Source organism: Marmota monax, unplaced genomic scaffold, assembly GCF_021218885.2.
Source record: "Marmota monax isolate L192 unplaced genomic scaffold, Marmota_monax_Labrador192_F-V1.1 WCK01_AAM20220418_F8-fsc00207, whole genome shotgun sequence".
Classification (NCBI taxonomy): domain Eukaryota; kingdom Metazoa; phylum Chordata; class Mammalia; order Rodentia; family Sciuridae; genus Marmota; species Marmota monax.
Genome location: NW_026692713.1, coordinates 349897 through 363736, shown reverse-complemented (window position 1 = coordinate 363736; position 13840 = coordinate 349897). Strand labels below are relative to the sequence as shown.

The 13840-nt window shown below is 49.2% G+C and overlaps 1 protein-coding gene across 1 annotated transcript; it reads left to right on the top strand.

The window, feature by feature from the left end:
* The first annotated feature begins 1399 nt into the window (after window positions 1-1399).
* On the top strand, window positions 1400-13079 carry Rbp3 (retinol binding protein 3). Its single transcript, XM_046446777.2, has 4 exons — window positions 1400-4700; window positions 6775-6965; window positions 8778-8920; window positions 10392-13079. Exons 1-4 carry the CDS (start codon window positions 1647-1649, stop codon window positions 10712-10714), a joined length of 3711 nt encoding a protein of 1236 aa, XP_046302733.1. The 5' UTR covers window positions 1400-1646; the 3' UTR covers window positions 10715-13079.
* The last annotated feature ends 761 nt before the right edge of the window (window positions 13080-13840 follow it).

The window sequence follows — 13840 nt, the reverse complement described above, 5'->3', positions numbered from 1 at the left end:
TATGTTGTTTGGGCATTAAACAAATCCTAATGAGCTAAAAATATGTTTGTTTTAGCTAATTGACCTCTTTGGCCTTCATAAACCACTTGGTAAACATCCTGAGATAATAATTTCCAGAGAGCAGATTGTGGCTCCCCACTGTGCAGAGAAAGACCCCCGTCCCCAGGACCATGTTCTCAGGATGCCTGCTGAGGTGCACATGGGATCCTATCTACTCCCCACTCAGCCCAAGAAGTGTTTCCTGGAGAAAGCTGAGGGGACCCAGGAAGGGCAGAGCCACAGGCGACTCTTCCAACTGCTGCTCCCAGGCTACACCACTGAAGTCTAAACCATGGTTGTCTTGTCTGTTAAAAGAGAGAAATATTCCTTGCCCAGAGAGATGCCTTGTCAAACAGGAGTTCTAGGTTTTGCTATATGTTACTGGCAAGTCATTTTCAAGCAAGACTCGTGTTATTTCTAGGAGAAGATCTAGGAGCAGGGAGCCCAGGAAATGTAGCTGGGACTGGTTCGCAGGGGTGCTCCATGCAGGTGGATAGAATGATCTGTATTCTGTGTGAGGTCTGGCACCACAGAGACCCAAGTCCTCCAATAACTCTGTTCTTCCTGTAGTTGGCAGGCTGTGGCTGATCCCTGAACTAATTAACTGGGGGTCTCCTTCAACCAGGAGAATAATGCTTATTAGATCTCAGGGCTAACTTCATCTGATCTGGAATCACTGGTCCTATGAAGCCCAGAAGGTGGGTGGGCTGCCATACTCCATGCCGATGTCCAGAGATGTCATTCATCTCATTGGAAAGCTGTGGGAGGACATACCTGGTTGCCAGAGGCATTAGGAAGAGGTAGGAATAAAGTTCAAGACTGGAGGCTGGTGGTGTACTCAGACTTAACCTCTGCACTATCTGAGCCAACCTTGGCCTCATTGGCTTCTATTTGCTGCCCCCACCCCCACCCCTGGCCCTGCATCCCCATGAAATGTTAGACTTAATTAGCTACTGAACTACTCTCTGGCCTGTTTATCTGGCTATAAAATTGGGATAATATCTAATTTAGCAGGTTTACCAATAATTGGGAGCTTTTTATTTGCTGGTCACTGCAAAATATTTCATACAGAAGCACTTATGTGCTCTATATCATAAATAAGATACTTCCCTAAGTTCTCAGAATAGACTGCAAAGAGATCTACCCAATTCCAGAGTCCTGGGTCACCCAGAGCAGTGGGAGAATGATATTTATTTGTAGGTTCATAACTTCCTTTGCAAGGCTCTGGGGGGAAATGTTGGTTCATAAAACACACAGCACAGTGCCTGGCATGTACAAGGAATTCAAAATAAACAGCAGTTATGTTATTCTATGCAGGGATTGCTCAGCAAGATGAGATACAGTGTTCCTTCCGGGTCAAACCACCCCAGCAGTTTTTCTCCAGTCCCTGGGGCCGTTGCGCTTGAATTAGACAGGATTAAAGGCTTACTGGAGCTGGAAGCCTCACCCCAGCTCCCAAGTTGAGCCCCAGACCTTCTGTCTGCCTACTGAGAAGGACGAAGGAGGAAGGCAGAAGCACAGAGCAGAGCTTTGGCCTTGCACAGTCAAGGGGGCTTTTGTTCAGGAGTCCTGGGTCACCAGGACTAAGCCTCCTGGGGATCCCCACCATGAGAGAATGGCTCTTGGTCCTGTCCATGCTGTTCTATGGACTGGCTGGCCCCACGCTCCTGTTCCAGCCGAGCCTCGTGCTGGATATGGCCAAGATCCTCTTGGATAACTACTGCTTCCCAGAGAACTTGATGGGGATGCAGGCAGCCATCGAGCAGGCCATGAAGAGTGATGAGATTCTGAGCATCTCAGACCCTCAGACGCTGGCCCATGTGCTGACAGTTGGTATGCAGAACTCCTTGAATGACCCGCGTCTGATCATCTCCTATGAGCCCAGCATTCCAGAGGCTCCCCAGCAAGCCCCAGCTCTCACCAACCTCACACTAGAGGAACTACTTTCTGGGTTGCAGACAAACATCCACTATGAGATCCTGGAAGGCAATGTGGGCTACCTGCAGGTGAATGACATCCCGGGCCAGGAAGTGCTGAGCAAGCTTGGGGGATTCTTGGTGGAACACATGTGGAGTAAGCTTATGGGCACCTCTGCGTTGGTGCTGGATCTCCGACACTGCACTCGGGGCCACATCTCTGGTATCCCCTATATCATCTCCTACCTGAATCCTGGGAACACTGTCTTGCATGTGGATACCATCTATGACCGCCCCTCCAATACTACCACAGAGATCTGGACCCTGCCAGAGGTTCTAGGAGAGAAGTACAGTGCAGACAAAGATGTGGTGGTCCTCACCAGTGGACGCACTGGGGGTGTGGCTGAGGACATCGCGTACATCCTCAAGCAGATGCGCAGGGCCATTGTGGTGGGTGAGCGGACTGAGGGGGGTGCCCTGGACCTCCAGAAGCTGAGGGTAGGCCAGTCCAATTTCTTTCTCACTGTACCTGTGTCCAGGTCCCTGGGACCCCTGGGTGGAGGCAGCCAAACGTGGGAAGGCAGTGGAGTGCTGCCCTGTGTGGGAACACCAGCTGAGCAAGCCTTGGAGAAAGCCCTGGCCATCCTCACCCTGCGCCGTGCCCTGCCTGGTATTGTCCGTCATCTGCAAGAGGCCCTGCAGGACTACTATACCTTGGTGGACCGTGTGCCAGCCCTGCTGCACCACCTGGCCAGCATGGACTACTCTGCAGTGGTCTCAGAAGAGGATCTGGTCACTAAGCTCAATGCCGGCCTGCAGGCTGTGTCTGAGGACCCCAGGCTTGTGGTGCGGGCTGTTGGGCCCAAAGAAACCTCTTCTGGGCCTGAGACTGAAGTTGATGATACCCTAGTTGCAGCCCCTGAGGTGCCTGAGTTGCCCCAGGATGATGCTGCCCGGCAAGCGGTGGTGAACTCTGTATTTCAGGTGTCAGTGCTGCCAGGTAACGTGGGTTACATGCGCTTTGATGGATTTCCAGATGCCTCTGTGCTGGGGGCACTAGCCCCCTATGTACTACACCAAGTGTGGGAACCCCTGCAGGACACAGAGCACCTCATCATGGACTTGCGCCATAATCCCGGGGGACCATCCTCGGCGGTGCCTCTTCTGCTGTCCTACTTCCAGGGGCCAGAGGAAGGCTCTGTGCGCCTCTTCACCACCTATGACCGCAGGACCAATGTCACACAGGAGCACTTCAGCAGCAGCGAGCTGCTGGGCCCACGCTATGGAAACCAGCGCGGGGTGTACTTGCTCACCAGCCACCGTACTGCCACTGCAGCTGAGGAGTTCGCCTTCCTCATGCAGTCCCTGGGCTGGGCCACTCTGGTGGGCGAGATCACTGCGGGCAGCCTGCTGCACACCTGCACTGTGCCACTGCTGGATACGCCTGAAGGAGGTCTGGTGCTCACTGTGCCAGTGCTAACTTTCATTGACAACCATGGTGAGAGCTGGCTGGGTGGCGGCGTGGTGCCTGATGCCATCGTACTGGCTGAGGAGGCCCTGGACAGAGCCCAGGAAGTGCTGGAGTTCCATCGCAGCTTGGGAGCCTTGGTGGAGGGCACAGGGCACCTGCTGGAGGCCCATTATGCACGGCCAGAGGTTGTGGAGCAGATGGTGTCTCTGCTGCGAGCCAAGCTGGCTCATGGGGCCTACCGCACGGCCGTGGACTTGGAATCGCTGGCCTCGCAGCTCACTGCGGACCTGCAGGAAGTGTCTGAGGACCACCGCCTGCTGGTGTTCCACAGTCCTGGTGAGCTGGTGGCTGAGGAGGTGCCCTTGCCACCCCCTGTTGTCCCCTCTCCAGAGGAGCTCTCCTACCTCATCGAGGCCCTGTTCAAGTCAGAGGTGCTACCTGGCCGGTTGGGCTACCTACGATTCGATGCCATGGCTGAGCTGGAGACGGTAAGGGCCATCGGGCCACAGCTGGTTAGGCTGGTGTGGCAGCCGGTGGTAGACACAGCCGCGCTAGTTATTGACCTGCGCTACAACACTGGCAGCTACTCCTCGGCTCTGCCACTGCTGTGTTCCTACTTCTTTGAGGCAGAGCCCCGCCAGCACCTCTACTCCATCTTTGATAGGGCCACCTCAAAGGTCATGGAGATGTGGACGGTGCCCCAGGTTACCGGGCAGCGTTACGACCCCCACAAGGACCTCTACATACTGATGAGCCACACCAGTGGGTCTGCGGCAGAGGCCTTTGCTCACACCATGCAGGACCTGCAGCGGGCCACAGTCATTGGGGAGCCCACAGCCGGAGGGGCACTCTCAGTGGGCATCTACCAGGTGGGCAGCAGCCCCTTATATGCCTCCATGCCCACCCAGATGGCCCTGAGTGCCACCACTGGTGAGGCCTGGGACCTGGCTGGTGTGGAACCTGACATCATTGTGCCCGCAAGCGAGGCCCTCTCCACAGCCCAGGATATAGTGGCTCTGCGTGCCAAGGTACCCACAGTGCTGCAGACAGCTGGGAAGCTTGTAGCTGATAACTACGCCTCCCCTGAGCTGGGGGCCAAGATGGCTGCCAAGCTGAGTGGTCTCCAGAGTCGCTATGCAAGGGTGACCTCAGAAGGGTCCCTAGCTGAGATGCTAGGGGCTGATCTGCAGCTGCTTTCTGGGGACCCACACCTGAAGACAGCCCATATCCCTGAGGATGCAAAGGACCGCATTCCTGGAATTGTACCTATGCAGGTGAGATATAAGAGAGATTTGGCCTAATCCAGTCCTGGAAGTGAGCACACCAGTAGTCTCCTAGTGCAGGGCTTTGTGTGCAGTGCAAGGCAATTTTTTTTTTTCTGGGCTTGTTTTCATGGTTAAATCTTCAGTCATGTCTCCCCCCCCCCCAATCATTCCATCCACCTCCTAAGCTCAGGAATACCAAAACCCTTCTATAGAACATTACTACTCACCAGAACCCTGTTTTTGAAAACCCCTGGGATAGAAGAAGGAGACATTTGCAGGGGTTCTCATTATGAGTGTTGGGGAAAGAGGTCCCCAAGCTCTGATTTCTCCTCTGGACATGTGGAAGTTTGTTAATCCCTACCCACTGCCTGTTTCTGGGCTTTGCAATTTGCGTGAATGAGTTGGGGTAGAGCTGGAGAAGTGGGGGTAGGGACAGGGAAGGAGACAGTGGCCCCAGCCTCACAGTGGCCTCAGAGCTAAAACACGGAGCCTGGACACAGGCCATAGAGGGGCCAGGGATGCCAGACACAGCCCAGAAGCCCCCCTGCATTAGAAGCCTACTGCTCATCTCTTCCCTTCCCACAGTGCAATGTGCAGCCTCCTGAAGGAGAAGTGCTGGGTGGATATGCAGCCTGATCTAAGGTCCAGCTGGATGGAAAACTCAGAGCAAGACCCCCGTGATTGAAATATTTAAAACCAGCACTGAGGCTTTGGGAGAACATGAAAACAGGTGGAGGGAGTGTGGCTGCTGGGTCCAGTGGCCAAGGTGGCCACGCGATTCACCAAGTGCCCCACCACTAGATGAGCACTGCCTCAAAGGGAGCACTTATAACATCTCTCTTCACTGTTTTCTTACTGGGGTTTTGCTGCTTGGTCACTATGAACAGGCAGGACATTTGCTTTGGTTCTCTTGGAAGGAAGGCCTGAAGTTAGGATGTGGGTGCAGGCAGCTTATTTGGGAGGTGGTCACTGAGCAGGAGTGAGAGAGCAGGGAGTGAGATGGGGCAGGAGGAGAGTAGATAGCTGGGCTCATTGTTTAGACTGCTCCTGCAGAGGACAGCAGGACCCTGAGAAGTACAGGATTCCTCCTTAGGTGGAAAGGACCTAGCAGCTCCTGTTCCTCCATTTGCTGAGAATACCCTGGGAACATCAACTACTGTACACTGGGGCAGAGAAGGTTTGTACCACTTGGAGAAGGCCTGACACAGTGCAGAAAGACATGAGGGTATGCAGGAAGGTCAGGTATAACTAGAATCAGAGAGGGACCAAGGGGAGGGCAGGTCTAGAGACCAGTGTCCCCATCCACACAGATCTCCCTGCTGGCTCCATGCCCTCAGCCTGCCTCATTGAGTGCTACCTTCCAGCAGCCTTGGAGAGAGAAGGAGAGAAGTACAGCCATGTTGGGGGATCCTGGGATGGGCTTTCAGAACTACAAATTTCTAAATTGCCTGCTTGTTGTTTTCCAGCATAGCCAGGGTTCACAGTTTGGAGTTAGATGTGGATTCAGAGTGTGGCTTCATCTCTTACTGGCTATGTAACCTTGAGCAATTTACTTAATCTCTCCGTGATTCAGTTTTTTTTTTTTTTTTTTTTTTTATGGGAAAGATGACAGTAATGGTGTAACCTGTAAGGAATGGCTATAAGGGTGATGATAAAGCTGCAGAATGCTTAGCCCAAGGCCAGGCCCCTGGGAAAGGTAACAATGTCTCCCCTCCCTGCCAGAGTGGAAGAGAGGAAGATGAGCCCAGGGACACTGAGAAGTGTTGGGGGAGACTATGCCTGGACCTTCAGCTCTGGATACCAGGGAGTGGGGTTGGCAGACATGAGTATTCTCTGGAAGGAGGTTGTCAATCAATGAATCAATTGATTCGTTTATATGAGTTCACATCCTGGGCCTGAGTTCACCAACCTCCCAGATGTGCCACAGCAATTCCCTAGTACCTGCTAACTCCTTCAGAAATGTTTGTTCCCTTCCTATCCCCTTAATATTTCTCATGACATAAAGGGAACCTGTAGCACCCATTTTCTGGGGCTCTACCATGTGCTGCTCTCCTGACACTGACAGGACTTCTGACTCTTCCAGATCCCTTCTCCAGAAGTCTTTGCAGACTTGATCAAGTTTTCTTTCCACACTAATGTGCTGGAGGACAACATTGGCTACCTGAGGTTTGACATGTTTGGGGACTGTGAGCTGCTCACCCAGGTCTCTGAGCTGCTGGTGGAACACATCTGGAAAAAGATTGTGCACACAGATGCCATGATTATCGACATGAGGTCAGTAGCTCAAGAACCAGTGGTCTGGCCAGACAGTAGCCAGAAGACACCAGAGCTATGGGCTGTAGCAAGGAAGAAAAAGACCCTATGATGCAAAAAAGAGAAGACAGGGACCAGACCACCTTGCAACTGGGCCTCTTGCCAACCAGCCCTGGGGTCCCGTTTTAATTGCATGGTGGGGCCCCAGCACTGATAAATTCTTTTAAGCTCCTCCAGTAATCCCAATGTGTATTTCAGGTTAAGAATTACCCCAGACTTATTTCCTGGTTATAAGAATCCAATAGGGGTGGGAAGGGCAGGGGACATTAAACATATTGATTCCTGGACCCTACTCCAGACTTCCCGAGTTAGTAGTCCCAGGGTGCAGGCATAATTGGTATATTTAACAAGCATTTAAGGTAGTTCTGATGATTAGTCCTATTAGGGACAGCTGAATCCTATACCTGTGATTGTGCTTCAGAACATACAAAATCAACCCTGGACATGAGAATCAGAAAGCCAGTGATGCAGAGAGAATTTGTAAATGAACATTATCATTGCAAAAAAGAATTCTTTGCATCACAAAATGGTTGTTGGAAGGATGTCTTCAGCTAGCCTTCTCCCTTCTGCATAGCAAAAACATACCTTACATGCAGTGAGTTCCCATCACAGAATAGAAGCCGGGAAGCAGAAAAGTCCTCAGGCAGTGGCTAGGACCAGGCTTCCTTGACTCCTGAGTCCATTGGTGGATATGCCCTGGACACTCTCCATGGGCCTGGGAGGAGCAGCCTGCTCCCATCTGACAGGGACACTTCCTATTCTCCCAGATCCTTGATAGAAGGGGCAGGATTAGCAGACAGGGAACTTCTAGACCAGCTACTGGTTGCTAGCTGGCAACACTCACATGGCTCTTAGTTACCACTAGGTGGCACTGAATCCCAGCGAGGCTGGTTCTCCCTTGAAGGTAAATCATTTCCCAACACCGTGCATTTGTGCATGCCCAGCACCGGAATTTGGGGTTCTGGGGTTCCTCTGACCCTTTTATTCCTCAAATCCTTTAGTGAACAATGGAACCACCTTTAGTTCTAAATCTCTTTCTGATTAAATGAGTCATCAACAATTTTAAAGAGGAGGAAGTCTCCGCCTGTAGTTAGAACTGACTTGAAAACCCTTTGGTCCCTGAGGTTTGGAAGTTCAGATGCTGGGGTCATGGGCCATGAACAAAGCTAGGCCATCTTAAGCCATTGACCAGAAAAGGTTTCTGACATATCACCAGACTCCCAGATGGGAAGGTAGGGGAACAGCAAGGTCATACAGTGGGGCAAATTCAAATGCCCTTAGATGGACTCAGGTGCCCTCATTCCTGATGTAATTCCACAACCCTGAGTATACTGCAACACTAAGAGCCATGTTAGGACACCTGAGATATCTGGGGGGGTTTTGTAAAATTATCATAGAATGCAACTGGGGATAATGATGTTTTTCAAAATATGCTCCATTGGTAGGCACTGTGGGTATAGGGGAGCAGTCCCTGGTCAATACCTGGAGGAAACTTGCTGACAAATCTCTAACTGCAGGACACATCGGAGCCTTTAATGAATTAATATGCGATTAGAAGGAGAGGGCATGGTATTCAGTATTTTCTGAATGTATTTGACACAAAGTCTCTTGGTCTTAAGAGGCTGGTACTCTTGGAAATGCTCTGGGTAATACCTACCCATGGAACTCTGAAGGACCAAGGCTGCTTGGGATTAGAACCCTCCATAGGACTAAGGTTCCAGGCCCTAAAGGAGCCTGAGGACCTACCTGTGAGATCCATTTCCCTTCCCTCAGGTTCAACATTGGTGGCCCCACCTCCTCCATTGCTGCCCTGTGCTCCTACTTCTTTGATGAAGGCCCTCCAGTTCTGCTTGACAAGATCTACAGCAGGCCCAATGACTCTGTCAGTGAACTCTGGACCCACACTCGTCTTGCAGGTGCGTGAAGACTTCCCTTTCCTGTTCTCATTCTAGAAGCTTCTGGAAAATCAGGGAAGGACCACTTGACATTAGGTAAAAGTCACAGTAACTGGAAGAACATAAAAGCTGCTGTCCTGATTTCATGCACTTGGTGCTATGACCTTGAATCTCAGCAAAACATATACTATCTTCTCTAGAGGAGAAAATGAGGTCAATTAGATTGAATATCTTGAAAGAGTTCACTCAGTTAAAAGTGAAAGAGCCAGAATGAGAATGTTCAGGCAGTCCCTGAGCATTATAGAACAATAATTCTCAAAGGCCCCTTCCTGAGTAGACGGCTTCCTCCCTCTCCCCTACCTAGCATTCAGAACTAGGAAACTGTTCTCCCATCTCACAAGAGGACATTGGAGGCCAATGGGGCTATGTCTATGACCAGAAAAGCAGCCTACCATTTTCTTCCTGCACTTCCTTATTATACATGCATTTCACCATAGCTTCTGGAATATATATCTAATAATATTTCAAGTTGTAAATCAATATCAGAACCAGATAAATTCTAAATTCAAACAGACATTCAAGACCAGGAGTTAGTAGTCTCCTTTAATCGGAAACAGTTTGTCATCTTTTCTTGGCTTTCATGACACTGATGTTTTTTAAGACTACAGGCCGATTGTTTCATAGAATGTTCCATTTGGACTTGTCTTATTCTCACAATTAAATTCCAGTTATGTATTTAACTATGATAAAAAATTTGTTATATCCTCAAAAAAAAAAAAAAAAAAACAGACTCAGATCTGAATATCGTAAGATCCTAGAACTTCAAAGTCCATTAGGAGAGCCAAGAGCTGAACACTTTAAATGTGGCTCATCACCAGATTTAGAAGACTTATTAGGGGAGGCTGGGGGTTGGAGGATGAAAGAAAGTGAAAAACTCCATTAATACATTTGATTGCATTTGAAATGAACATATTATGAATATATTAGATAAAACAAATCATAATTTAAATTGACTTTATCTAATTTCTTTTTTTTTTTCTTATTTACCAGGGCAACTAAAAAACTTGAAATAACATCAGTAGCTTGTTTTCTGAGTTGTGTTACCTATCTATTGGACAGCATTGTCCTGGAAGGGTATCCTTGTTCATCCACAAATTTGACTCTTCTCAGGGCCCAACACAAAAAAAGAAGTCAGGTCAGCTTCAGGAAGAGAAAGCATCAGGTCCTCAGGAGGTTAAGGCTTTCCCATCATCACCTGCCCTGGGGGCGGGGGTTCACAGGCACTTATATACTTGTGATTGGGTATACACACTCTTGTCTCCATTTTTCAGATGTAGAACTGAGGCTCAGAGAGGTTAGTGGCTTGCTTGGAGACACAGGGCACGGGACTAAATCCTAGGCCCTCCTCACTGCTGGCTCAGGGAGTGCAAAAGAAGCAGGTGCCCAACAGCCTGACTTGAGTCCCCATCCTGAAGGGCTTTCTGTCTTCCAGGTGAACGCTATGGCTCCAAAAAAAATGTGATCATCCTGACCAGTGGTTTAACAGCTGGTGCTGCGGAGGAATTTACCTACATAATGAAGAGGCTGGGCCGGGCCCTGGTCATTGGGGAGGTGACCAGTGGGGGTTGCCAGCCACCGCAGACCTACCACGTGGACGACACCCACCTCTACATCACCATCCCCACAGCCCGCTCTGTGGGAGCTGCAGATGGCAGCTCCTGGGAGGGAGTAGGAGTGACACCCCATGTGCTGGTGCCAGCAGACCTGGCCCTAACCAGAGCCAAGGAGAGGCTCCAGCACATTCTGAGAGGGTGAGGTGGAGCCGGGGTCTGTGGGAGGACCCCCATGGGCAGAGCTCTGGGTGGGTAAGAACTCTGGGTCTGCCTGAGGCTCCAGGGGCAGCTCAGAGACCTCCTGTGTTCTGGTTAGTCTTAGAGTAGGAGGAACCTTTAGGGCTCATCCATCTGACATCCTCATCACTGCACCAATCCTCTCTGCTTAGATTCTGCCCCCGACCCCCCCGCTGCCACCCATGGAAAGCTCACCCCCTTTACAGGCAAGTCCAGATCCATTCTCTCACCCAGCTTCCCAATCCCTGTACCTTGGTCTTCATGCTGTCACCAAGAGCAGCCTCACCAGTAGAATACATGAATCACAGATGAAAGATATTCACATTTCCTGGTAGCCACATTTTTAAAAAGTAAAAAGAAACAGGTGATTAATTGTAACTGTATTCTAATACTGCAGGTTCTCCTCCCTGTACGGTGGTTTATATCATGATAAGCAAAATGTGAGTCGAAAATATTGCAAGTTAAAATGCATTTAATGTCCAGATAAACCTATTACAAAGACAAAAACCATAAGTGGAACCGTAGTAAGTCAGAGACCATCTACATATTTTATTTAACCCACTATATCCAGGGTGGTATGGATTTACCACATAATTAATATAGAAATGATACTGAATATGATGTTTTTGTACAAGGTCTTTGAAATGTGGTAGGTAGTGTGTACTTATAGGACATCTCCAGGTTTCTAGTGCTCAGCTTGTGACTCCCTTGTGGGATGACACAAGCCATAAGCTTAGGAGCCTGGCTCCTGCTGCACACTGTCCCTGCTAGAGTAAGAGAGGCCATGGCCAGTGTCTTGTTGTGGGGGTTCTTCCTGCTGAGGAGGTGTAAGCCACCTGAGAAATAAAAGTCTAGAATAGTTAGTTAAGAACAAAAAACATGGAGTCAGAAATATATTTCCAAAGCCCCTGATAGGTTTAGTCCACAGGGGTGCTGGAACTAGACAAAGGAAAGATGGCTCTGGTGGTTTATTTAAGGGGGTACATCAAAGGCTGGGATAAGGTTTTAAGGGTGAAGTCTTGCTTCTTGATGTCTTGCAGTCAGCAGGCTGATTGGCATCCTGGCAGGTCACACCCATCTCATGTGTGGGATAGGAATTCACAATGTCCCTGCGTAATTGACCAGAGGAAATGTCACTGGTCATTCCCAGACACCAGATGTTTCTATCCACTAGGCTTCGATGCATGATGACCCACACACAACCCATGGATGGCTCGTGACATTAGAGCACCTCCCACACTGCTCAAAAGTCATTTTCTACTATGTAGCCCTCAAACTCAGGCAATGTCCTACTCAATCTTAGTCTCTGATGCCTGGCAGCCAGCAGGGCATCTGGCAGAAATGTCGGATAAACAACGATTACACGTGAATGTCAGGATGCACAGAGAGCAAGATTACATTGCCCTCCACATTCATCCCTCAGACACTTGAACCAAGTGAGCCCAGGGAGGGATGTAGGGAGCTCAGGGGTGACCTGGGAAGATGATGCCCTTGGTGGTGTCTTAGGAGCTATACAACCCTGCCCTACTGGAGTGAGGAGGGACTCAGAAGTGAGAACTCTCCAAGGCCCTGCCCACAGTTCTGGTGGAGGTGAAGCAGAAAGTGTTGAGGAAAGTTCCAGCCCCCAGTCAATGCCTTGGGAGCCCAGGGCCCCAGGACTGCTCAGCGAAGGTAATGCACAGGTATCATCTGGCCTTGGCATCAGGGTCAAGTCAGACTCCAGCAGCGCAGGCTCTGCTAGACCAACAAACCTCCCCCTAGACAGTTTCTCACAGAGCACCAGGCACAACCCTGCTTCCCTAGCTCCTTCCAGAGACCCCCAAAGGATATGAAATCTGGGCAAACCACCAAGCCAAGCACCTCACTAATACTTCAGGGATTTCAACAGGGCAACTATAAAACTCACCTCTTTATACTCTGCCCATTCTAAGACAAGATTTCATTGCAGTTCCTTGTTCTACATTCAGATAAGATTAAGTGTAACAGTTGATTCTTAGTAGTAACGTGTATAATATGATCTCAATTTCTTCCTCACTAAACCTATGACTCTCCAGGTGAATGAGTGACTGCTCTACAGTATTTATGTACGTAAATTCTAGTGCTTCTCTCTCTTTCTTCCCCTTTCTGTTTTTCATATATATAAGTGGCTCTCTGAAAATTAACTGAATTTCAGCAATGGCTCCTTCTAGGTGGCAGAATTTGGGATGGTATTTTTGCCTATCTTCTTAATTCTTTGCTCCATTTCTTGAATCCTCATAATGAGCACATGTCATTATTTTCAGATGCAGCAGTCATTATTCCGAAGACATTAAAATTAATGGTAAAACTGAGCCCCTGCTTGTAACATAGTGATCTCTAGTGGTGGTTACACATATTCTTTTTGTGGATTTTCCTTTTGCATTGCTGGATTTTTTTTGATTCACACTGCTGGACTTATGGATAGTTGATTGGGTTTAAAAAAGTGATGTCAAATGCTGTAGGGTTGGCAGAAGGCAAAGATCTCACAGATCTCAATGGGGGGGGGGGGGGAGGAGCAGCTCTTCTCTGGGAATGTTCTCTCTTGGAGCTTCACACAGCATGGATGATCATCATCATCCGGCACCCAGGAGGCAGCTGAGATGCAGTCAAGCTTAGCAACTTATCCAATTTACCCAACATTACATAAACAACACTGTGGACATTTGTCCTCCTTTAGGTCACACAGTATTTGCACCCCAGTCAATGTTCAGAGAATTGCTTCCCATTTGAGCTTATGGGAAGCAGATTTATTGAAAAGCAATGAAGTAGTTAAGAGCCCAGGTCAGCCTGCCTGGCTGGGAAGACCAGCATAGCTATTTTGTTAACTGTGTGATTTCAGGCATCTTATTTCACCTTTCTGGGCCTTAGTTTCCTCATATGTTCAATGGGATATATAATACTATATTTGAGGCTGTGAAAATTAAATGAGTTAATCCAGTACTCAACTAATGTTAGCTATTATCATTTCCTCCAAAGCTGAACAGTCTAGAAGCCCATTTTTCCAGCTTCGCCCATGGTAGAGTATGGGCATGAAGTTCTACTTCGGTCAGTCAGAGACTCCTGTGCAAGATGT